The sequence below is a fragment of the Cyprinodon tularosa genome, unplaced genomic scaffold (assembly GCF_016077235.1).
Source record: "Cyprinodon tularosa strain WSP-4 unplaced genomic scaffold, ASM1607723v1 ctg459, whole genome shotgun sequence".
Classification (NCBI taxonomy): Eukaryota; Metazoa; Chordata; class Actinopteri; order Cyprinodontiformes; family Cyprinodontidae; genus Cyprinodon; species Cyprinodon tularosa.
In genome coordinates, this window is record NW_024039184.1 from 370,971 (window position 1) to 396,620 (window position 25,650).

The 25,650-nt window shown below is 43.0% G+C and overlaps 2 protein-coding genes across 2 annotated transcripts in view; both read left to right on the forward strand.

Moving 5' to 3' along the window:
- The window catches only part of kiaa0586 (KIAA0586 ortholog), a 74,972-nt gene that overhangs the window by 6,678 nt on the left and 42,644 nt on the right, over positions 1-25,650 (forward strand). The window contains exons 2-7 of the mRNA XM_038300858.1: positions 4,508-4,577; positions 4,663-4,852; positions 9,717-9,787; positions 11,890-11,974; positions 12,064-12,136; positions 12,824-12,935. Of these exons, the coding sequence (XP_038156786.1) occupies positions 4,508-4,577; positions 4,663-4,852; positions 9,717-9,787; positions 11,890-11,974; positions 12,064-12,136; positions 12,824-12,935 (601 nt within the window). The remainder of the gene's footprint in view (positions 1-4,507; positions 4,578-4,662; positions 4,853-9,716; positions 9,788-11,889; positions 11,975-12,063; positions 12,137-12,823; positions 12,936-25,650) is intronic.
- Positions 19,393-22,135, forward strand: irf2bpl (interferon regulatory factor 2 binding protein-like). Its single transcript, XM_038300866.1, is given in 2 exon segments — positions 19,393-20,055; positions 20,057-22,135. Coding segments are annotated over 2 exon segments (1,956 nt in total). The 5' UTR covers positions 19,393-19,638; the 3' UTR covers positions 21,596-22,135.

Below are 25,650 nucleotides of genomic sequence, written 5' to 3' on the forward strand. Positions count from 1 at the left end.
CCACAACTCTAATTCTTTGTGGTGTCAACTGACCTTCCCTGTGGCTTATAAGTAAGCTTATTTCTCTGGGTCTTTCAAGTTCATCCAGTGGTACGTCTGGAAAAAATCTCTGCAGCTGCTTTGCCTTCACGTGTTTATGAATGTCTGCAATGCTGTCGAGTCCATAACAAACAAGCTGGTAAGGTTTAAGGGTGCCTTTGGAGGTTTTCACACGAATCTTCAAGAGGTAACGTTTTGTCTCCACACAAACTTTCATCCCTCCAACTCCATGGACAATGAGCGTGATCTCTTCACTTTTGAGATTTAATCTGCTTGCAGCCTTGTGTGTTATGTAATTTGTATCTGACGCCAGATCAATTAATGTGCCGATCTTTTGTCCAGCATTTGCAGTTACTTCAAGAAGCATCATTAAAACTGGCAGTTCCTGCATGCCACTATCCATCAGGAGATTTATCTGATTCTGAGTGGTCTTAAAAATTCTAGAGGCCGTATTTGAAAATACATCTCTGCAATGTTTGGCCAAATCAGGTGATAATTTCTTAAGAAATTCTTCTTGATCTTCTGTATACTTTTTGCTACTTTTGTCTTCTTCTGGGCCCATTCGGTTCCTCCTCTGGGGTGTGATGCTTTTCTTAGCTTCAGCACTTGGGCATAGATAATAGTGATGTGGATCATCCCCACTCCTGCAGCTTTGATTCTTGCACAAAAACCCTGGTTTGCAGTATGATTCATCATCATGTATTTCCAAACACTTACTGCATGCCCCTACCTTCTTGACAGCAGCTCTTTTCTCAGTTAATGTTAATGTTCTGAACTGTTTGCAAAAGTAGAGTCTTTTTCTGTGTTTTCCATCGCCGCAAACAACACATCTCACAAAGTCATCAACTGCTTTGACAGACCTGGTTCTGGCGTGTCTTTGCTCCATTCGGGTCTCTCGTCTACTTGGCTCTTCCTCTCTCAGTTGCTCCAATTGCTCATAAATATTTTCTTGGTCTTTCAGAAATTCAAGGAGATGATCAAACCGATTCTCTGGTACAACAGCATTCCTTTTATCAGTTGCATAAACGAGCCACTCCTTCTTCAAAGCTTCAGGAAGCTTAGTTTCAATGGACTTTGTCACCAGAGGATTTTTAATGGCGCCAGTATTTCCAAGGTCACTTAAATCCTTCAGAGCTTTTTCAACAGATTGAATTAATTCAACAATTCTTCTTGGATGGTGACCTCTTACTGCAGGAATCCTCTGTAGGTCCTCCACAATTTCGATTGCAATAGCTGTCTGATTTCCATAGCGATTCTCAAGGACTTGAAAAATATCTTCTGGAGTGCTGTAGGAGATTAAGCGGAGGTCTCTTATGATTTTCTCATCTAGACTGTCCAACAGCTGTGCTTTTTTCACCTCCTTTGACCCGGTTGGTTCTCCTTGTTTTTGAAGTGCTTCCCAGTCTCTTCTCCATCTGTAAAACTCACGTTTGTTTCCAAAATACTTTGGGAGAGATGTTGGTTTTAGCTTGATGGTTGGTAAAGAATAATTTCGGGAAGTTACACTTTGCTCCTCTTTTCCTTCATCCTCTTTTAATTTTGCATGAATGAAATCTGCTGTCCTGGTAACCAGCTTGGGGACCCTAAGTTCCAATCCTCCCAGCCGATCTTGGATTTCATCTCGTTTTTCATGAGGGATCCATCTTTTCCAGTGACAATGAGCTTCTTTGGCAGCCTTTAAGAGTTCCTTCAGGTGCTTGAGAGTGAATTCATATGCCTCCTTTTCCACTCCTGGTTTGATAGTGGCAGCATGTTCACATTCTGATTCTGCTGCTTGAAGTGCAATTAACAGTTCTGTCCTTCCAAAGGTTCTCCACGGGGTCTCCTGGATTAAGCATTTGACTTCTCTTACTTTTGCTTCGCATTCCTTTGCAGTTTTTTCCAGGTCAGCTCTCTGCTGTTCAGTTACTGTGGCTTCGTCATCCTCACTCAGTTTGGATTCCACTTCTGCAATGAGACTTGCTTCAAGATCATCATTTGCTGCCATTACTTTTCCAGCCTCTATGTTGAGCCTGTGGAAACTGTCTTTCAATTCTTCTTCAGTCATGTCCTCATGCATCCGAGTTATGCTATTGATCAGTCGAGTTAACAATCTCTTTGCTGTCGTTCTCTCCATCTTAAGTTGTTCAACAGACTTTCCATCAGCTAGTTCTGCCATCTTTAAAATCAGTCTCAGTTGTTCACAGATATGAGGGAAACAATTGATGTCAGTAACTGTCTCTTCTTTAACAAGATCCTTCAATTAGCTTATTTCTTTTTTCCTTCAGCAGTTTTTTGCTGGTTTTTTACTGTTTGCCGGTTTTTACTGTCAAGTTATTTCTAATCTTATGCAGCTTCCCCACTTGAAAAGGGATGGATAAATTGATGCAGACTTTGTTGACCAGGGTTTTACTCAAAGGACCACACATTTTTCTTCCTTTTATCCTCTATTTATTTTGTGAGTGTCAGGATATATCTACAATTGGTCCAGAAGCAGGTAAAAACCTTTAAACAAACCCAAAAGAAGAAAAATAAATACTGATTTGTATGTTAGCTTACATTAATTAGTTCCACTTAAACTACAAAAGAAAATGATAAACTGTACAACACTAAACAAACCGCTGTGAATCAAACCCACAAAGTCATTAAAGTTAAATGAACAAGTAACTAAACTTAAGTTCCTTAACTTTCAAATACATTTCAAATAAATATTTACAATTACATTTATTTAAATATACAAATACTACTTTATTTTATAAATAGTTTCATATTGTTATTCTTCTTAATCTGATAGTTAATTTATAGATAAACTTAACACCAAAATTTGCTATTTAACAAAATTACAATAAGTTCAAGCATAAAATCAAACAACTTTAGCACCACAATCCACCTCCTCAGCTGTTAATTGGTGTTAATGGCAAACTGAAGGCCAGGCTGGAGGAACATAGGTAACTTTGCAGTCCAATCTCATAAATTACAGCTTTTCTTACCGGCTGCCTCTCCACCCGTCTACAAGTTCATCCAGATCTGCACAAGTCCAACAGGATCTCTAATCATGAGAGTCCCAAACTTTTGTTCTCTTTGTCTGGCTTTCTCCTCTGCTCCTTCCTCCATTGTCCGTCCCTCTTAAAGGTCCGTGTGAAACAGTGCACTTTTTTGTTTTTTTGTTTTCCTCTTTTCTCATTTGACTTCACACTTCCCTAAATACACTTTTAACTTCCTCAACGGGCGTGTATCCCTTTAGTAATGCACAAAAAAAACACTTTAATTGCTTAGTTTTTGGTGTTTTTTGAAGCGTATGGCGATCTGACTGCATGCATGTGTATTCCTATGGATATGCTGGTGTGAGAGAACACCAGACCTCCCGGTCCGACCTCCTCCATCCAGGTCCCGGTTCTTCCCCTTTGTTCCTCAATTATTTTTCTCTTCCACCAATCTGCGTTCACATCCTCCTGAAAACGACTCGGTCCTCTACAGAACCCAGCTGGACCCAGATCCAGGTCTACAGATCCCGAACCCAGAAGATGTAAAGCTCTGCAGAGCTCAGTGGAGGTCAGAGGTCATGGGATGGCCAAGCCAGGGCCGCTGGGAGTAATTATGATTGGGCATGCCGTAAACATTTTTTGCCTTTTTTTTTTATTTTTTATAGACAAAATACCTGAGCGTATAGGCTATTTAAAATACAATAAATAAAGACATTGAGATTCACTACTAAGACACTTCACTTCAGTGCACGCAACCAGGGTCTGTAACTCACAGACATCAATAATCAAATTAATCATTTATCAGTTTATTAAACTTCACAATGAAACATTCTCAGTGGCTTTATGTCTATTTGAAAAGCCGGCATTCACAAGGGGTCGTCTTTCTTAAATTTGTCTCTAGGTATGACTTTTTTCTGACTGCTTCCAGACAAACAAAACACAAAATCTGATCCGTCTCTTCCACATCATGCAGCCACTGCCATCCAGCAAACCAAGCCGGTGCCTCAGACCACGAGAACATTTCATTACCCGCAAAGCCGAGCAGGAAGTTGATGTTGCCTTGTTTAATCCAGTCACGCTAGCTTTGGTTGCTGGAGCAACTGCCATCAGAGGCTCCGCTGCTCTCCATTGTCGTGGTTGCGGTATCAGCGTTCTTCACTGATGGTTTCAAAAAAATAAAAATATCCAAAATGCGTTTCTGTGCCATTTTTCCTCCTCCTTTCTGCCATTAGACTATGTACATTTAAAAGTCTGCTGCCACAAGCAGGATATAAAGCTCTAGCTTGCATGACGTTGCCATGACAACGTAACTTCTCTTAGTTTTCTTTTATTGACATAAATCAACAGCTTTTGTATGAACTCAGGATATATTTGTCTGATATAATAGTTTTTTTTATCATTAATAAATAAAGTAAGACGTTGAATCAGTGAGGGGTGAATATTTCCTAACATCAGTCAGTGTTTCCGTGGTGAAACTTTAAAGCCTGCTCCATCTTCCCCCTCAGGTCCGGAGCTCCAGACGTCATGCTACCAGCCTGGAGGGCGCGGCGTCGTGCTTGGCGCTCTGAGACAGCGGTAAGGAGGCGGTGGTGGGATGGTGGTCGTTTATATGAAGCCTGGCTGATAACAGCTTTGATCTCCCATCATTCCTTCTGCTCAGCTGCCTTGGTACCAAGAAGAGGGAGGTCAGTGTCCAGCTGCTGGAACCAAGGCTGACCCTGAACCCACCGTCCCATCAGAGCGCTGAGGATGCAGTGGGCGTTCAGGGCGGGGCTTCATCTGGTCTGGAAGACGCCAGCAGAACAGCAGTAGCTGCTGCAGCTGTGGCTGCTGCAGCTCCTCTGTTCAAGGTACCTGGGCTGCATAGAAACGCATGGGAATGTGATGTCACTGATGACTGAGGCGACCTCATCCACCCTAACCCCCCCATAGAGCACTATACACCAATTTATATGAGCGTCTGAACCTCTAGGGGAGGAAAAAGTAGTAGGCTTAAAATTTCCCACAATATAGATATGTCCCAGAATGCTTTGCAAGAGCTCTCCTTGCAATGCAGCTTGGGATTTGTTTTGGGGATGAGAAAGAACCTTTGTTCTCTCGCAGAGATGGTAGAGGGAGCCGGAGTCACATGATCAACAGGAAAGGAACGTTATCTGAACGGTCAGTAACCTGAGTCACTATGTAGTAATGCACAGGTCAGAGGTCATGGGTCAGGGCGGGGAGAGATCCCCATGCAAAGCATTCTGGGATATACCTGCCTCTTCTTCTTATACACTTCATAGATACTTTTTCTCTTCTGACCCTCAGCCATTTTTAAAGAACTTAAAAAAAACACCAAAAGTAAGTAATAAATATGTTTTTTCAAGCGTATGGCGATCTGACCTGAAATTTATTTTTATTTTTTTGTACATGACTAAATGGATACACGCCCGATGAGGTAGTTTAAAGTTTATTTTTCATACTAAACTAAAGAGATAAACAGTTTTTGGCTATGGGTATGCTGTCTGACCCGATATGCTGATGTGAAAGAACACCGGTTCTGGTGTCCCCGCCTATCAGGGCTGAGGCGATTTTAACATTGGTCTCTCCCCAAGTCGTTTGTCCCGGGTAGATACGCGTCAGTCAGCTGTTCCCACTGCCACTGAAAGCACATTGTTCCCGGTTGAAACCGGTTTTTCAGCCAGTGGGAAAGTGTTATTGGTGTCCTGTATCTGTTGACTAGAGTCCAGCTATATCTGTACTGCAGCAGCTCTCATTATCACATAGAGTATGAAGACAGTTTGGCATCATGAATGGAAAGAGGCGACGCCAGAAGGCGTCAACATAAAACATACAGGTGCTGGTCATAAAATTAGAATATCATGAAAAAGTAGATTGATTTCAGTAATTCCATTTAAAAAGTGAAACTTGTATATTATATTCATACATTACATACAAACTCATATATTTCAGATGTTTATTTTGTTTAATTTTGATGATTACAAATGACAACAAATGAAAATCTCAAATTCATCATATCAGAAAATTAGAATATTACTGAAGACCAATAAAAACAAAGGATTTATAGAAATGTTGGCCAACTGAAAAGTATGAACATGAAATGTATGAGCATGTACAGCACTCAGTATTTAGTTGGGCCTCCTTTGGCCTGTATTACTGCAGCAATGCGGCGTGGCATGGAGTCGATCAGTCTGTGGCACTGCTCAGGTGTTATGATAGCCCAGGTTGCTCTAATAGTGGCTTTTAGCTCTTCTGAATTGTTGGGTCTGGTGTATTGCATCTTCTTCTTCACAATACCCCATAGATTTTCTATGGGGTTAAGGTCAGGAGAGTTTGCTGGCCAATTAAGAACAGGGATACCATGGTCCTTCAACCAGGTACTGGTAGCTTTGGCACTGTGTGCAGGTGCCAAGTCCTGTTGGAAAATGAAATCTGCATCTCCAAAAAGTTGGTCAGCTGCAGGAAGCATGAAGTGCTCTAAAACTTCCTGGTATGTGGCTGCGTTGACCCTGGACCTCAGAAAACACAATGGACCAACACCAGCAGATGACATGGCACCCCAAACCATCACTGACTGTGGAAACTTTACACTGGACTTCAAGCAACGTGGATGAAGTGCCTCTCTTCTTTTCCTCCAGACTCTGGGACCTTGATTTCCAAAGGAAATGCAAAATTTACTTTCATCAGAGAACATGACTTTGGACCACTCACCAGCAGTCCAGTCCTGTTTCTCTTTAGCCCAGGCAAGACGCTTCTGACGCTGTCTGTGGTTCAAGAGTGGCTTGACACAAGGAATGCGACAGCAGAAACCCATGTCTTTCATACGTCTGTGTGTGGTGGTTCTTGAAGCACTCACTCCAGCTGCAGTCCACTCTTTGTGAATCTCCCCCACATTTTTGAATGGGTTTTGTTTCACAATCCTCTCCAGGGTGCGGTTATCTCTCTTGCTTGTACACTTTTTTCGACCACATCTTTTCCTTCCCTTCGCCTCTCTATTAATGTGCTTGGACACTGAGCTCTGTGAACAGCCAGCCTCTTTAGCGATGACCTTTTGTGTCTTGCCCTCCTTGTGCAAGGTGTCGATGGTCGTCTTTTGGACAACTGTCAAGTCAGCAGTCTTCCCCATGATTGTGTAGCCTATAGAACTAGACTGAAAGACCATTTAAAGGTTTTTACAGGTGGTTTGAGTTAATTAGCTGATTAGAGTGTGGCACCAGGGGCCATCAATTTTGAACCTTTTCACAATATTCTAATTTTCTGATATGATGAATTTGAGATTTTCATTTGTTGTCATTTGTAATCATCAAAATTAAACAAAATAAACATCTGAAATATATGAGTTTGTATGTAATGTATGAATATAATATACAAGTTTCACTTTTTAAATGGAATTACTGAAATCAATCTACTTTTTCATGATATTCTAATTTTATGACCAGCACCTGTAATCAGCTAATTAACTCAAACCACCTGCAAAAGCCTTTAAATGGTCTTTCAGTCTAGTTCTATAGGCTACACAATCATGGGGAAGACTGCTGACTTGACAGTTGTCCAAAAGACGACCATCGACACCTTGCACAAGGAGGGCAAGACACAAAATGTCATCGCTAAAGAGGCTGGCTGTTCACAGAGCTCAGTGTCCAAGCACATTAATAGAGAGGCGAAGGGAAGGAAAAGATGTGGTCGAAAAAAGTGTACAAGCAAGAGAGATAACCGCACCCTGGAGAGGATTGTGAAACAAAACCCCTTCAAAAACGTGGGGGAGATTCACAAAGAGTGGACTGCAGCTGGAGTGAGTGCTTCAAGAACCACCACACACAGACGTATGAAAGACATGGGTTTCTGCTGTCGCATTCCTTGTGTCAAGCCACTCTTGAACCACAGACAGCGTCAGAAGCGTCTAAAGAGAAACAGGACTGGACTGCTGGTGAGTGGTCCAAAGTCATGTTCTCTGATGAAAGTAAATTTTGCATTTCCTTTGGAAATCAAGGTCCCAGAGTCTGGAGGAAAAGAAGAGAGGCACTTCATCCACGTTGCTTGAAGTCCAGTGTAAAGTTTCCACAGTCAGTGATGGTTTGGGGTGCCATGTCATCTGCTGGTGTTGGTCCATTGTGTTTTCTGAGGTCCAGGGTCAACGCAGCCACATACCAGGAAGTTTTAGAGCACTTCATGCTTCCTGCAGCTGACCAACTTTTTGGAGATGCAGATTTCATTTTCCAACAGGACTTGGCACCTGCACACAGTGCCAAAGCTACCAGTACCTGGTTGAAGGACCATGGTATCCCTGTTCTTAATTGGCCAGAAAACTCTCCTGACCTTAACCCCATAGAAAATCTATGGGGTATTGTGAAGAAGAAGATGCAATACACCAGACCCAACAATTCAGAAGAGCTAAAAGCCACTATTAGAGCAACCTGGGCTATCATAACACCTGAGCAGTGCCACAGACTGATCGACTCCATGCCACGCCGCATTGCTGCAGTAATACAGGCCAAAGGAGGCCCAACTAAATACTGAGTGCTGTACATGCTCATACTTTTCATGTTCATACTTTTCAGTTGGCCAACATTTCTATAAATCCTTTGTTTTTATTGGTCTTCAGTAATATTCTAATTTTCTGATATGATGAATTTGAGATTTTCATTTGTTGTCATTTGTAATCATCAAAATTAAACAAAATAAACATCTGAAATATATGAGTTTGTATGTAATGTATGAATATAATATACAAGTTTCACTTTTTAAATGGAATTACTGAAATCAATCTACTTTTTCATGATATTCTAATTTTATGACCAGCACCTGTAAGCTTGAATTAGCGATGCAAGCAGTAACTTTTTAAACAGAGGGTAGACGAGGAGAAATGGGCTGTTTTTCCCTGTGTGTCAGCCATCTTTGTTTCACTGACTTTGTTTTCTATTGCAGTTATTTGTTTTCTTTAAGGGATGATGCAAAAGCTTCCACTAGGTTGGGCTATTTTTAGGTTATATTAAGGTTTATATATAGAAAGAAAGACTTTTAAACAGCAGTAATGTGTCGTGATCAATATGCAAGAACGGGTTAAAATGAAATTTAGTTGATATTGTTTTATATAGCCTACTATGTCAACCAATCGGTGTCAGATGTTGGAACTGATTGGCCTGCAGTGGTGTTTAAGATCCAGCAGGTGTCAGTATAGAACAGCATCTGCTGCAGGCTTCACCAGGCCTCCTCCCCATCTCCTCCTTTTCCTTCTCCAGACTGTTGTGATTTTATGTTCAGTGCTCATCCAGGTAGGATGTCACATCAATGTTGGGATTTTATTTTCTATTTTATTCCCAGCCAGCTGGGAATTTATATTTCTGATACTTTAAGATGTTTATTGCCCTCTTTAATCGAATATTATTTGGGCTGTTATATGTTGTTTATGAACACACGCCCTTCTAGCTGTGTGTTAGAACAATTTGGACACTGGTTCCCACTGTCCAAAAAACATGATGATGTCATATGGCACAACAAGACTCCGTTTGCTCCTCGCTGTCAGCGGCGCCTCCAGCAGCTCAGCTCATCACTGATTTTATTAATCTGTCTGTCCTTAACCAGTATGGCTGACGATTTGTTCCTGATTCTCAACACATTATGCTGTTAAATGGAATTGAAATAGGTTTTCTTTTATTCCAGCTCTCCATTAGTTAATCCTGAACAACACGTCTGTTTTTGTGTTTCTGTGTTCAGGCCCAATCAGACATAGAAGCTCAAATGTCGCGGTTGTCTGAAAGTGTCCAGAAGCTCCTGGAAACCAACAGGTAGGCAAACTTCCTGCAGCTTCCTGTTTGCCACCTTCTGATAAAATGATATTTTAAATATTCATCATACAGCCAGAAATTTAATGACTTCTCCTCTGACCTGCCTCCCTGTTCCAGGTTAAGCTCGAAAAGGGATTTTGAAATGGGGAATAAGTGAATTTAGACCATGTCTGGTGGTTTGTTCATCAGTAACCAGGCTTTACCTGTAGAGGGCAGTAATGTAGTGGTGGTCTATTGGTTACGGAATTGGTCAGAGGTCAGGGATTAGTGGACCAGGGTCCGGACCCACCTGCTGGCTAATCTGGACCCAACTTGATGTAAAATATTTATAAATTACCGCATGTTATCTGACGACAGTGTCTAACTTAAATTGCGGTGCTTCTCCTGTTAATACGGTAAAGCCCTCCATAGCGTCCAGCACCAGGCTGCACGTGATCCAAATTTGCCAATAAGTCTGGGTTGCTGCTGCTGCTACTTTTAGACACAAAAGGCAAACCTGTGGCAAGCTGAGCGATGGGAAAGAAGGAGAAGATGATGAGAAAAAGAGAGCAGAGAAAGTGTGGACTGCTGGAAGAACTGCGGTGAACTGGTGAAAGAAAAGTGAAATGGTGCTCAAAGATGACCCTGCACATTTAGAGGGTGTTTGGCTCAACCTGCTGCTGTGAAGCAGGATTCTCCACCATGAAAAGAATAAAAAATAAATATGGATCCAGGCTCAAAATGAGCACTTGATACAATACTCATTTTTAAAAGTATCGACACAGCCATCAAAAGTGCAGAATAGTGGAAAATGCACTTTCTGAACACTGTGTGATTGAATAATTCTGTGCATTATTCAGTTTCACACTTTTTTCTGTAACAGGTACAGCTGCTTGGAATTATTTTTGTTTAATTGGTTTGGCGGGTGTCATTGTTATGTCTGCAAAACATAGCCAAGGAAGGAACACTTCATTTTAATTTTGTAAGTTTTTTATCAAGCTTGCGTAATATTGTGCACAGCATACAACCTCAAAATATTATTCTTATTGTTTTTTTAATTATTTCTTGTATTTTATTAGTAATGAAAATATTTCTGTTGAGTTTTAGAGTGTTTGTTTTTTTTTCTTGTGGTATCGAAAAGGGTATCGAGTATCGAATATTTTACTTAGTATCGGTATCGAGTTGAAAAGTTTAGTATCGTGACAACCCTAGTATGAACATGCACACAGAGAGAGAGAGAAACCATTCCAATGTTACTTACAATCGCATCAGCAGAAACGCGAGGTCCGCGTCAGCCTTGCAGCCTTCTTTTCATTTTAGCTCTAGCCATTCGGAAAAAGCTTGCCCGATGTTCACCCGTGTACGACTCCTCTCTCTGTCCGGAGCCCTTTTCCTTTCTTGCCTGCTCCGACATGGGCTTTCGCTGTTTTCACGCTGGTTCCGCCATGATAACTGCACAAAGATCGCCACTGTGCTAGCAACGAGCATGATTTTAACTGGGGGCGTGTAGCAGTTCTCGCCGTAAAGCAAGACCGACTCTCGCGAGACTTCTGGGCCTGTGGGTGCGGGCCGAGGGCTCCTGCAATTGCAAGTGCGGTATTTCACCCACAGACCACCAGGGCGGCCGAGAATACCTTTGTTCGACCTGAAATGACTCATTTAATCATCCATAACGTTATGGAACACATTAATTAACTGAAAAATGTTGCATAGTGTGCCTTTAAAGCCTTGCAGGGCAGCCTAAAGCCCATTGCGAACATTAAGACAGAAAAAAGAAAAAAATCCTTAACCCCAGACTGCTCCCCGGGTGCTGCACAATGGCAGCCCACTGCTCCCAAAGGGGATGGGTTAAATGCAGTGAGGAAATTTAGTTGCTCTTTTCATGTGACTGTGAAATGATGATGATAAAAGCTCGGAAGAAAAAAAAAAACGCAAGTTACAAGTTTTAGTGTTTAAAACCAGAAGAATAGATAAAGGAATGAAGCTGATGAAAAGCTTGTGTTTTTGATCAGAGCTGAGGGCTTGTTTTCTGTCACCTTGAAGCGTTTCTTCTGTTTTAACTGGAACTGAGGCAAACTTTCGGCTCTATGCCTCCATGGCCTGACTGTCTGCTCTGATCTAAGGGAGGCTGATGGCCGGCGGTGGGGCCTGAGTCAGCAGACGCTGCATCACCTAGAGACTCTGCAGAGCCAGCAGCTCCAGCTGCAGGTAAACTCCCTCACCTGCTCAGAACCTGTGACTGCTGCTTCCCCCTTCCAGCCTCTCACTGATTATTGCTTCTCTTCTCATCCAATCAGAGCCAGCTAATGGAGTCAGCCATCAAGATAGTGACAGGCCACGGTTCCATGACTTCAGACTCTGAAGCAGCAGGTGAGTCAGCCCAGCCTATCAAGCCCATACCTTCAAGCAGAGCCACCGGCTCTGGTCCAATCAGTGTCTACCTCCACGTTTATCTCCATCTCTGATCACGGCTTCACTGATGAGACTAAGGAAAGGTGAAGGCGGTCAATCTGACGCCCATTCAGGTTGAGGGTCATAATTTAGTTCTAAGGTCCTCCTCTGGAAAACATGGTGGACAAGCCACAGCTGCGACCTGCAGGTTTGCAAACATAAACATTTAGAGACATCTTTCTGTTTTAGTAAACAGAATCAAGTTAATAAAAAGAAATGTTTTTGGTGGGACAGGCGGCCATTTTGGTTATGCTTTAGGAGAATATCGCTCTGACCTTGAAACATAAACGCCTGCAGCTTTTGTTCAGGCTCCTGCATCGTCTACTGAGGCCTGAGCTTCACCCCAAAGTGCCGCTAAAACTGATGCTGTGATGATCTTCACTCTGCAGCAGAAAAGCAAAGTTCACGAGTTCATCCAGACCTTTTCAATAAAATCTAGCAGGGGAAGGATTCTGTTGGATATATGTTTAAGCAAGACCAGGCATGATTAGCACTGATGAACTAAAATATTAGTCAGTTTATCTGATTTTTCAAGATATTCCAGAGTCTGAGCTGAAGGAAAGGGGAGGACATGTTTTGTATTTAGTTTTCTCTGTCTTCCACCAGCAAAGGTTGGGCACCAGAAACCTGGAAGGCCTGACAGTACAGCGGCCATCACACAGATGGATGCGGTTACCATGGAAACACCCCCCCGTGGCTCCAGGCCAGGGCAGACCAGGTAACATTTGATGAGCTTTCTGTTTTCTTTGTAGTATTTTATTCAGCTCATGTTCCTGGAGAGGAGACGAACTCAGAGAGCATTTGGTTGATGACGGGACATTCCAGCACTTTGACGGAGAGTTGATGGTTCCCAGTTAACCCGCATGCATGACCGTAGGTTTTGGCTTGGGGCGCGAAATAAGAATTTTATTCACGCTACTTACTTTAATTAATATTAGGCTACGAAACTAGTCGTAATTTAAAAAATAAAATCTTAATTCTATCTATACTAAAACAGGTGAAAGCTGCTGATTGCTGATTCTTAGCCACAGCCGACTGAAAAAGAAAATGTGAGGATTTCCCTTTGAACGATACTTCATTGCAATTACTGTTTTCACTTTATGACGACCGTTTGAGGCGGTTCAGCTATAAATAGAAGGTGTTATTTCTTTTAAAGAGTATAACGACACGACATGCCGCCTAAACATCTATTTTTCGTTTAGAAAACCAAATTCCAGTTCCACATAATGTTGCTATTTCTTTGACTATTTTTACTTTTAAAAATAGGATAAATTCAAAAACAAACAGAGGAACACTATTTACATTGATTTTATTTTACACAGATTTCCACACGTTCCATAAGTTAATTAGTACAAACATTAGTGTTTAGTAAAAATGCTTGAATCCGGCTGTTTATTTTGAATATTATTACAGGTGCTGGTCATAAAATTAGAATATCATGAAAAAGTTGATTGATTTCAGTAATTCCATTTAAAAAGTGAAACTTGTATATTATATTCATACATTACATACAAACTCATATATTTCAGATGTTTATTTTGTTTAATTTTGATGAGTACAAATGACAACAAATGAAAATCTCAAATTCATCATATCAGAAAATTAGAATATTGTGAAAAGGTTCAAAATTGATGGCCCCTGGTGCCACACTCTAATCAGCTAATTAACTCAAACCACCTGCAAAAGCCTTTAAATGGTCTTTCAGTCTAGTTCTATAGGCTACACAATCATGGGGAAGACTGCTGACTTGACAGTTGTCCAAAAGACGACCATCGACACCTTGCACAAGGAGGGCAAGACACAAAAGGTCATCGCTAAAGAGGCTGGCTGTTCACAGAGCTCAGTGTCCAAGCACATTAATAGAGAGGCGAAGGGAAGGAAAAGATGTGGTCGAAAAAAGTGTACAAGCAAGAGAGATAACCGCACCCTGGAGAGGATTGTGAAACAAAACCCATTCAAAAATGTGGGGGAGATTCACAAAGAGTGGACTGCAGCTGGAGTGAGTGCTTCAAGAACCACCACACACAGACGTATGAAAGACATGGGTTTCTGCTGTCGCATTCCTTGTGTCAAGCCACTCTTGAACCACAGACAGCGTCAGAAGCGTCTTGCCTGGGCTAAAGAGAAACAGGACTGGACTGCTGGTGAGTGGTCCAAAGTCATGTTCTCTGATGAAAGTAAATTTTGCATTTCCTTTGGAAATCAAGGTCCCAGAGTCTGGAGGAAAAGAAGAGAGGCACTTCATCCACGTTGCTTGAAGTCCAGTGTAAAGTTTCCACAGTCAGTGATGGTTTGGGGTGCCATGTCATCTGCTGGTGTTGGTCCATTGTGTTTTCTGAGGTCCAGGGTCAACGCAGCCACATACCAGGAAGTTTTAGAGCACTTCATGCTTCCTGCAGCTGACCAACTTTTTGGAGATGCAGATTTCATTTTCCAACAGGACTTGGCACCTGCACACAGTGCCAAAGCTACCAGTACCTGGTTGAAGGACCATGGTATCCCTGTTCTTAATTGGCCAGCAAACTCTCCTGACCTTAACCCCATAGAAAATCTATGGGGTATTGTGAAGAAGAAGATGCAATACACCAGACCCAACAATTCAGAAGAGCTAAAAGCCACTATTAGAGCAACCTGGGCTATCATAACACCTGAGCAGTGCCACAGACTGATCGACTCCATGCCACGCCGCATTGCTGCAGTAATACAGGCCAAAGGAGGCCCAACTAAATACTGAGTGCTGTACATGCTCATACTTTTCATGTTCATACTTTTCAGTTGGCCAACATTTCTATAAATCCTTTGTTTTTATTGGTCTTCAGTAATATTCTAATTTTCTGATATGATGAATTTGAGATTTTCATTTGTTGTCATTTGTAATCATCAAAATTAAACAAAATAAACATCTGAAATATATGAGTTTGTATGTAATGTATGAATATAATATACAAGTTTCACTTTTTAAATGGAATTACTGAAATCAATCAACTTTTTCATGATATTCTAATTTTATGACCAGCACCTGTACATTACAGACAACATGGTGTTATATTTTCTTTTAATAATTGTTAAAAGTGATATTATTTTGGAATAAATTAAGTCTCATTCTTAGTTTTGTGTTTTGTAGATGATGCCACTAAATATAAATACAATAAATGTATTTGCCGTTCCTTGAATGTGTTATTTTGCGTCGTTTCATGATACAGAGAGAGCATTTAAAAAAATAAGAGTGTGTTTCACCCGTTTACCTTTGCACAATTATATATCTTCAAAAGAAAACGCAGGATAAATCCACCTATAACGGGCATAATTAGACTATATTTGGTTAAACCTACTGTTTTAGTCACTGGTAAGTTTAACTGCAAACCTTTTCAAAGTGGAAAAACATGCTAATTCCACATTCATCAGAGCCGGTGACGCTTCAAACATTGATAAACAACATCTAGTGTGTGTAGTGCTTATTAAATTATTATAAATGTAGCAAGAAATGCTGCTTTTCTATTTAAACGAAGTGCACCCTGATGCTAATGTCAGGCATAACTAAAGCATGCATATTTTTGCATTGGTAAAATGACATGAATGAAACTTAGGACCAATAGTGTCCCTTCCAAAGTGGAAATCAAACCTACGCCCTTGGTTTGATGGTTAGCAGGTGTGGAGCTTCTTGTTTTCTTGGTGGACGTGTGGGTTTGGCTTTGGGATGTTCTCAAATGTTCCAAACCGGTGCAGTTTGTCAGCTCAGCCTTTAACGCCGTCACCTCGGACATCCTCGCCTAGAAGCTCCACCTCTCTGTGGATCAGCAGCAGCTTAGGCCGACATCTTCTCATCTCGGTGCTCCTCAGGGCTGCGTTGTCCTCCTCTTTCTCCTCGTAGACAAATGTCTCTGCCTTAGTTGATCCACATGTGAGACGTGGTTCTGGTGGGGAGGGTGGCATTGATCCGAAGTTTGACCTTCCTTCTCATACTTTCTTTCACAGATAGTCTCTAACAGAAGGTTTAAACTAAGCAAAAAAAAAAAAATCTGTACCCGATTAGATTTTCCGGAGGGTCTTGTTGCAGAGCTATGCATCGTTGGCTTTCCATAAAGCAAGTTTTTCCCTGTAGAGAAGGTGACAAGATCTGGTGTTGGGCTTTATGGCGGAGAGCAGAGATGGTTCAAACCGTCCCATACCCGTCTCTCGTCTTCCTTTCCTCCTTTTCTGCATCCATGATGCCTTCTCTTTCAATCATCTTGGATTTTGGGATTCTAACCAGCAGCCTCCTGCTGCGGTGCCAATCTAGAAATCTAGTTGGTTCTGGGTGAATTTTCTGCGTCAGTGCGTGTTAAAGGTATGACGGCGGTCATCTGTCCTTCAGCTGAACTTGTTGGCAGTGATTTAGATTTAAAGTTTGAAAAGGAGCTGCACACTGAGCCCTGAACGATCGTCTGTAGATGGAAACCGGTGAATTTCAGGCTTTTTGTTGGACCAAGCATGGATGTTTATCCATGTAGGCGGAGCTGGAATAGAAGCGTCATCCTTTCTGCCTGCAGGGGTTAAATGATGAGCATATTTATGTGTAGAGAAGAAGAGAACTTCAGCTGTGATGTGAAGCAGGTTCCTCCTCCTCCCCTCTGTGTGGCCAGCAGGCGTGTCGCTATGGCAACGCAGAGGGTACCCATCAGAGGGATGCCTGTAGTGGTGGGGGTGTGAGGAGCTGGCAGAGAGGAAACACAACCTTCCTGCAGGTGTGATGTCCTCGGATTGCATCAGCACAGCTAAGATTGGATCATGATCTGATCCGCTGAGAAAATAGAAAAACTCGATTTGCAAATTAAGTTTTTTTAAATGTTTAAACTGTGACGTGATGCCTGAGGTGTATGGAGGGCCAAAATGTATCATGAAATGCATGTGAATATCCCATAAAATAATTAGATTTAACAATTATTCCTTTATCTAATACCTAAATTCAGTCAATATATCATTAAATTGTAAAATACCCAATTTAACAATGAAATATCCCTTTTATAAATTAACCTATTTAAAGAATTATTTATTATTATTAATTCTTCAAGCCATCGTTTTGATTGTATTTATCTAAAAATGAATATAATTTAGGAATAAAAGTAATATTGGATTAAACGATTATTAAAAAAAATAATTTTCAACTAATTCAGCAATAGATTAATCATGGTCATCTCTACTTGAGTGTTGAGATTTTGAAAGACGCCTTTAGCTGAAAGAGTGACACAGCAAAATAAAAAAAAATAATAATAGTCTGTCAATCTGATCTATCCAGAGCTCCTCAAGTAGAAAAGCTTGAGTTTCACTTGGTTTGATTCTGTAAAAAAAAAACATGTTTGAGGAACCTTTGACAATCCTATCATTATATTTCTGTATATTTAATTCTATTCAGTCTATTTCTATAGCTCCAATTCACAGCACATGTCATCTCAGGGCACTTTACAGTTCACCAGATCATCCAGTCAGATTGATTCAAAGTTTTCTATCTAAGGAAAACCAGCTGATTGCATCGACTCATTGACTCTTCAGCAATCCCTCACACTAAGCATGCTTGTAGCGACAGTGGAGAGGAAAAACTCCCTTTGAACAGGAAGGAACCTCCAGCAGAACCAGGCTCAGTGTGAGCGGCCATCTGCTGAGGCCGAAGCAGACATGGAAAAAGAAGCATAGATATAAAAGGCAACTGTCAACCAGCTCCAAACGTACAACCAGTGTTGATGGCAGCAGCACAGCTGATATTTCTCTCCAGGATGGAGTCACAGCCAAACAGGAACAGACCAGATGAAGCTACTATGAGAAAAAGCAGAGAGAGCAGAACGTTAGAGATTGAACTAACAGATTCTGCAGAGTGGGAGAATAAAGATAGAATGAAGCCGAATGATGAAAAAGGGGTCCCTATGTCCTCCAGCAGTCTACCATTAGGCAATACTAGGCAGGTCCAAAACAGACAGCAGCAAACCATTTGAAAAAAAAACTGACCTGTTTGTTTTCCTAGCAGTGTTGCCAACTTAGCGCATTAGTCGCTATATTTAGCGACTTTTCAGACCCCTCTAGCTCTTTGATTTCTAAAAAGCTCCTAGCACCAAATCTAGTGGCTCGATCTGGCGTTCTCGAGAATTGGAACAGTACTCGGGCTGAGGCTGATGACGTGTCACGAGTACACGAGCACACGAGAACATTCAAGAATGGATATTGAGAAACGCCCTCTGTTTACATGTATGGTTAATACAGCTATTTCTTATTTGTGCACATTAATTAAACATGTTATTAAACATGTTCAGAAAGGTCCAAACAGACAGCAGCAAACCATTTGAAAACAAATTATGCTAAGATCTGTGTTGCCAACTTAGTGCTTTAGTCGCTATATTTAGCGACTTTTCAGACCCCTCTAGCACTTTGATTTAAAAAAAGCTCCTAGCGCCAAATCTAGCAACTTTTTTCTGTTACTGGAGGCTTTGGCGACAACATCTAAAAGCAGCGAACTCTGCTCTCCAGAGCCAGTAGATTGGTAACCCCGCCTCCCGCTCTCCTCTATCTTGTCTGCTGTCATGATTCATGCAGCTATTATTTCATCCAAATGAAAAATGGAGAACGGATAAGCAGATCATAGCTTGTCTACAGTGAAAAGAAGGACTGGGTTATTTACTTTAGCCTTTTTGGAAACACATGAAGTAGCAATCAGCTAAGTGAGCTTAGTGCTTGGAAAAAATCTTTAATTCCTTTAGAGACAGCATGAAAAGTCAGCTGAGTACAAAACATAGAGAGGAAAACAACAAGAAGAGAGGGACAAAACCTAGAACAAATAATGGATGTCTATTCTATTAGCATTTCTCTATCTGTAGAATGGGGCTGATTTATGTGTTGTCTTCTCAATTCAGGGGGCCCCTGTCTGCCTGCCCACATTTCCTTAATCCGCCCCTGTTGCCCTAGTTGCCAGAGTTGCATTGTTGTTTCAGGCTCACAGGCTGAAATCTTGTTGAACCCTGGGTCTGCATAGAAATAATGATGCTGGCTGTTTTGGTGGATTATTTTATGCACTTTAAGTTCTGCTCAAATGTCACAACACCTGGGAAGGTCTTCTAACACGGGGCTGTTTCTACAGAGCTGTTCTCTTGTTGTTTTTTTTCGCCATCTTGCAACTGTCGCTGCTTCCTCCTCCACATTTGGAGGAGCAGAGATGGAAGGAGCATCCTGTTGCAGAGGGGTCCCTGCTCCTCCGGGCGGTGTGGCTGAGGGGGGCGGGGCCCTGTGAGGCTGCAGGAACAAACCACAACACCCCCCCTCCTTCTGCACACTCTGCTGCAACATCACCGGGGAGGAACAATAACCTGGGAGCGGAGCAGCCTGCCGCCTTTATTCTCTGATTTTCGGGTTTTTGGAGCAGGAGGAGGAGGACAGGGAGGGAGACAGACGGAGGGAAGATGTCCTCCCTGCAGGTCTCCTCGTCCCGCAGACAGTCCTGTTATCTGTGCGACCTGCCCCGCATGCCCTGGGCCATGATTTGGGACTTCACCGAACCCGTGTGTCGGGGCTGCGTCAACTACGAGGGCGCGGACCGGATCGAGTTCGTCATCGAGACGGCCCGCCACCTGAAGCGGGCTCAGGGCTTCCAGGACAGCCGGTCCTCCGCAGCGGCTCAGCCCGCTGCAGCCAAAGGCCAGGCGGTCCTACTGGGCGGGAAAGACCCGCTGGGGCAGCAGAACCTCTACCAGGCGGACGGACAGGGGAAGACTCAGCAGCCGGGCCTGGACCGGTACAACCCGGTACCGGACAGCCGAGCTCGCTTCGACTATCCCGCGAACAGCTGCGGCAGCAGGCCGCCCAATGGGTTCGGAGGGGCTGAACGGCTTAAAGCCGGACGACGGACCGCCGGAGCTGAACCGGCAGAGTCCGAACTCCCGGAGCAAACCCAACGGTGGGCTGGTGCCGGTACCGGTACCGGTCCCGCCGAACCTCATGCCTCAGACCGGCTCCAACGGACCGACACCGCACAGCCTGGCGGGCAGACCGCCCTCCGGCTCCATGGTGGTGGTGTCACAGCCGGAACCGAGCGGGAAGCGACCCGCCTCCGTGTCCAGCAGCGACCAGGAGCGGGAGGTCAAGGAGAAGCAGCGGAACGCGGAGGCGCTGGCCGAGCTGAGCGAGAGCCTCCGGAACCGGCAGGAGGACTGGGCCAGTAAACCCAAACCGGTCCGGGACACGCTGGTCCTCCTGTCCGGCTGCACTCCGTTCGATGTCCGCTTCAAGAAGGACCACGCGCTGCTGGGGCGGGTCTTCGCCTTTGACGCCGTGTCTAAAACCGGGCTGGACCACGAGCTGAAGATCTTCATCGAGTACCCGAGCGGCTCCGGGAACGTGTTCTCCAGCGCCTCCGGGGTGGCCAAGCAGATGTACCAGGACTGCATGAAGGACTTCGGCAGGGGGCTGTCCTCTGGCTTCAAGTACCTGGAGTACGAGAAGAAGCACGGCTCCGGGGACTGGCGGCTCCTGGGGGACCTGTTACCGGAGCCGCTGCGCTTCTTTAAAGAGGCTCTGGGTGAAGACATGCTCCCGCAGCCGCACATCGACGGCAGCTGTCCGCTGCTGCCGACATGCCTGCTGGCCGCAGGCCGGGCTCCATCCTCCGGCAGCGGCAGCAGCAGCAGGGCCGGGGCGCGGAAGAGGAAAGCCTCCCCAGAGCCGGACTGTGAGGCCGGCCTGAAGCTGGAGGAGCAGCAGAGGCAGCAGTGGATCAGCAGCCAGAGCGAAGCTCTCAAACTCTCCATGGCTGCGGGCTCGTTTGCCGGGCCGCCGCCCCCCCTCACCCAGGGCCACCCCGGCGGATCCACCCCACCGGAGGCTGCGGCCCCCCAGAACAGGCAGTCCCCGATGGCCGCGCTGCTGTCGGTGGCGGACACGCTGGGGACCGCCTACTCCCCCAGCAAGGACAGAGACTCGGTCCACTCCACCACCTCCTCCTCCAGACACAACAGCAGCAGCCCGGCGTCTCCTCCCTCCGTACCCGGCCAGAGGCGCCTCTCCTCCCGCAGCGGAGAAGCCGGGCTGCCGTCTCAGTCCGCCGGTTCCATGGACCAGGTTCCGTCTCAGAGCGTCCCTGACTCTCCGATGGCCAACAGCGGCCCTCTGTGCTGCACCATCTGCCACGAGCGCTTAGAGGACACGCATTTTGTCCAATGTCCCTCTGTCTCCAACCACAAGTTCTGCTTCCCCTGCTCCAGAGAGAGCATCAAGAACCAGGGGCCCTCTGGGGAGGTGTACTGTCCCAGCGGAGACAAGTGTCCCCTGCTGGGCTCCAATGTTCCCTGGGCCTTCATGCAGGGGGAGATCGCCACCATCCTGGCTGGAGATGTGAAGGTGAAGAAGGAGAGGGACCCCTGAGAAGCAGGGGGGGGCCATGATGTCCACCTCACTGCAAGAGAAAAACATATCAGGACCACACGGTGGTTTTATTCTGCTGCTGAGCCTCAAAAAAAACTTTTTCTAAGAAACCAGAATCAGCTCTTAAAGCATTTAAGCTGCATCTCTGACGGCGTCACAGTTTTTATATCATAATGGAAACGTTTGTGCGTTAAATTGTGCGAATGGAGCCTGTGTGTTCGTGTTTTCTTTATTTTACAGAATCTGACTAAATGAAGCAATATTCAGTTTTAGCTTTCTTTAAGGAAGCGCAGAAATGGTGATTAAATACTTCCAGATGAATGAAGTTTGTTTTATGTCATGAACATCTGTTTATTGATGTTTTACCACTTTGAATACGTTTAGCAGATTTCCTATTTAAAGTGTGGTGTCAGTGCTGTTAATGCAGTGAGGGACAGACTAAAGCTTCCTTCACTACTTTGTATACATGTTAATAAAGTATATAAAGAGTGCTTGGATGTGTAGATCTCAGTAAACATAAATAAAGGGGGAGTTTGGTCATTCCTGTATTGTTGGTGTTTCTCTCCGGTTGGTAATGCAGGATTTCTCTGGATCACAGAACCTTTGTACTGAATAGAGCGGAGCTACTCTGAATTGGACGATGATGATGATGATGATGGTGGCTGACCATCCCGTTCATGTTGCAGCCCTAATAAATTTACAACCTGAGGAATCTCCACAGCGGGAACTTCAGCCTGGTTAGCGTTTACCAGGATAGAGGTTTACTCTATATAGGCGGGGGGGATTTAGCTTTAGGCAATGCTAGGCAGTTGCCTACATAAAAACTGCTTACATGTTTTTACAACTATTCCTTATTTGTGCACATTAATTGTGTTTTTGATAAAAATCCTTTGGCTAAAATGCAGTCAGAACGCTGATGATAATAGTAAGTATGTCTCAGCTGTATACAGTGAAAAGAAGGACTGGGTTATTTACTTTTGCCTTTTTGGAAACAACGGAAGGAGCAATCTATAGAAGCCGTTCCACCACTCTGTAAAGAAAAAAAAAAAGAAAAAAATTATCTCATTATAATGAGATAGTAATAGTATCTCATATTGAAATAATATCTCAATATTAGGGTTGTCAAAAGTATCGGTACTCAAAAAAGTATCGATACTGAAACGTTGTATCCGGATACAATACTCATTTTCAAAAGTATCGATACAACCATCTAAAGTGCAGAATAGTGGAAAATGCACTTTCTGAACACTGTGTGATTGAATAATTCTTTGCATTTTTCAGTTTCAGACTGAAAAACATGTGCAAAGCATAGCCAAGGAAGGAACACTTATTATTTTGTAAGTTTTTTATCAAGCTTGCTTAATATTGTGCACAGCATACAACCTCAAAATATTATTCTTATTGTTTTTTATTTATTTATTGTATTTTTTTAGTAATGATAATATTTCTGTTGAATTTTAGAGTCTTTGTTTTTATTCTTTTGGTATCGAAAAGGGTATCGAGTATCGAATATTTTACTTAGTATCGGTATCGAGTTGAAAAGTTTAGTATCGTGACAACACTCTCAATACAATGAGATACTATCTCATTGTATTGAGATAATTTTTTTTTTCTTTTTTTACAGAGTGGCGAAAACAGGCTTCTATAGCAATCAGCTAAGTGAGCTTTGTGCTTGGAAAAAAATCTTTCATTCCTTTTGAGACAGCAAGAAAAGTCAGCTGAGTACAAAACATAGAGAGGGAAACTACAAGAAAAGGGACAAGAAGAGAGGGACAAAACCTAGAACAGATTATGGAAGTCTATTCTATTAACATTTCTCTATCTGAATTACAGGTCTGTTTTATGTGTTGTCTTCTCAGTTCAGGGGGCCCCCTGCCTGTCTTTCCTTAGGGCCCCACATTTCCTAAATCCGCCCCTGATTCTGGGAGATATGGAGGTCTTCCAGAATCAGGTACAGTCATGATAACTTTGCCTTTTTTCAAATAGGCAAACAAAACACTAATCAATAATTATAGATATGACTGATTAGAAAGGCTGATACAGCCCCAATTCCCACTGATAATAAAACTGTTCTAACTGCACTTTATAACTGCTGCTAAAAGAATGGGACCTGTTTATTATTAATGTTGCACTGGACTGAAATGATCGGATTATTCGATTATGAAATGATCAACTAATTTAGTAATTGATTAATCGTTAACAGAGACTCTAAAATATGCCTTTAGCTGACAGAGCGATCCACTTAGAGCAGGTGTATATATATATATATAAAAATTGTTTTAAAAAACAAAAACATTTTTCACCTGGTTTCAATTCTTTAAAAAAGCTTTAAGGGACCTTTGGCTATCCGATTATTAAAGCTACAGTGTGTAATTTTCAGCGACATCTAGCGGGCAGACTGCAGACTGCAGCAACATGAACGTCTCCCCCCCTACCGCTTCTCCCCCCCCAACAGTACGGCGAGCGTTACGGGACAAAATGTCTTCCACGACGTCGGAATCACCTACCTTCTCAAGTGATGAGGTTTGTTTACATAGATAATTTTACAGATAGTATTTCATTAGTCTGTGTAGGGTATACATTTCATGTAGACTTTAGATAATAAATATACCCGTTATTTTTTCTACATCGTTGTGACGTTTTGGTGAGCTGCTTTGCATGGTGATATAAACAGACGAAGTAATTGTAGTCATTAGTTTAACAGCGAGATTGTGTTTGCTGGAAGAATATTCCCCGTTTACAGAGTCCAAGTCATGTTTGTGGCACGGGGGTTACAAGGCGAGGGAGAGGAAGAGGACGAGGGCAGAGAGGCCGTGGTGGGCGTGCAGCTAGGGCCAGGCGAGGGAGGGGTGCTAGCGGGGTGAGAGCATAGGAGGAAAGGCTTGAAGATCTCCAAAGGAGCCGGAGAGAAGTAACCGAGGTATATATCCAGAAAATTATTTTACAGAAAATTACTGAATCATTACCTGTGAAACGTCAGGGACGTTGCTGAATAAGTATACTGGAGAGTAACAGCATCATCACGCAGCATGTTATTGTTTTAGACAGGTCTGAGCATCCTGTACTCCAAAAACTGCAGTGATATTAGACAATTGTGTGTGTAGGATTAATTACCTGTCCAAGAGAAAACTGGCAACTTGAGCGTCACTTTGAAAACCTTTTTCCTCCATCAGTGACTTCCATCGTGTAAATGCCGTGCCAATGTTGATCCGTGTTTTTTGTCGTTTCTTGTCACGCTTGCGTTTATTCTCGTCGTGTTTCCGCTTCTTAGATGACGGGGGTTCGGTGTCCGCCGCTTGTCGTTGTGATACAGAGTAGGCATGATCCTCCATTCGTCTGATGTTTGGCCACACAGTGCCAAACAGTTTGCAAAGTCACTCACGCCTGCCGCCTTGTTCACCTTTCTTGTTACTGAGGCGCAGTATACCTGCTTCTTCTTCGTCTTTGGTTTCAGGCAGACTAAACGCTTCTCAGGCATAGTACTGCCATCTACTGTTCAGTACCGTCTCAGTTCATCTCTCTCAACTTGCCGTAGTTATTTTCGAGCGTAATGGGAGATCTCGCAATCGCTAGTTTGTTGCCTCTGCGCTTGCCGTAGCGCAAAGATGTCTGCCTCCATGGCTGCGAGACCCGCTCCTATGTAATTATAAATAACGAATTCTAAGGCAATGCAAATATTAAGGTTAAAAGGCTGAGCTCATAGGTGATGATAAATAACATAGTTATGTATAATATATTAAATTTCTGACTTTATATGCCTGTAATTATTACACACTGTAGCTTTAATGGAAAATAATCAACAGATTGAAGGATTTGCAAAATGTTTCTTAGTTGCAGCTCTAGTTTACTTGGATTGAGATGCATAAACATGTGAAATATTCCTGAATATACCTTTGTAAAGTAAAAATGCAACTTGAACTAAAATATATTCTTTGTAAAGCAATAAAAAATACTTCTGGTTGGTTTAAAAAGGGCAAGGAGATATTGGCTTTAAATTGTTAATAATTATAGAATAATTTTGATGCAGCTATAAAATAAAACAAGCACTTTGTTCC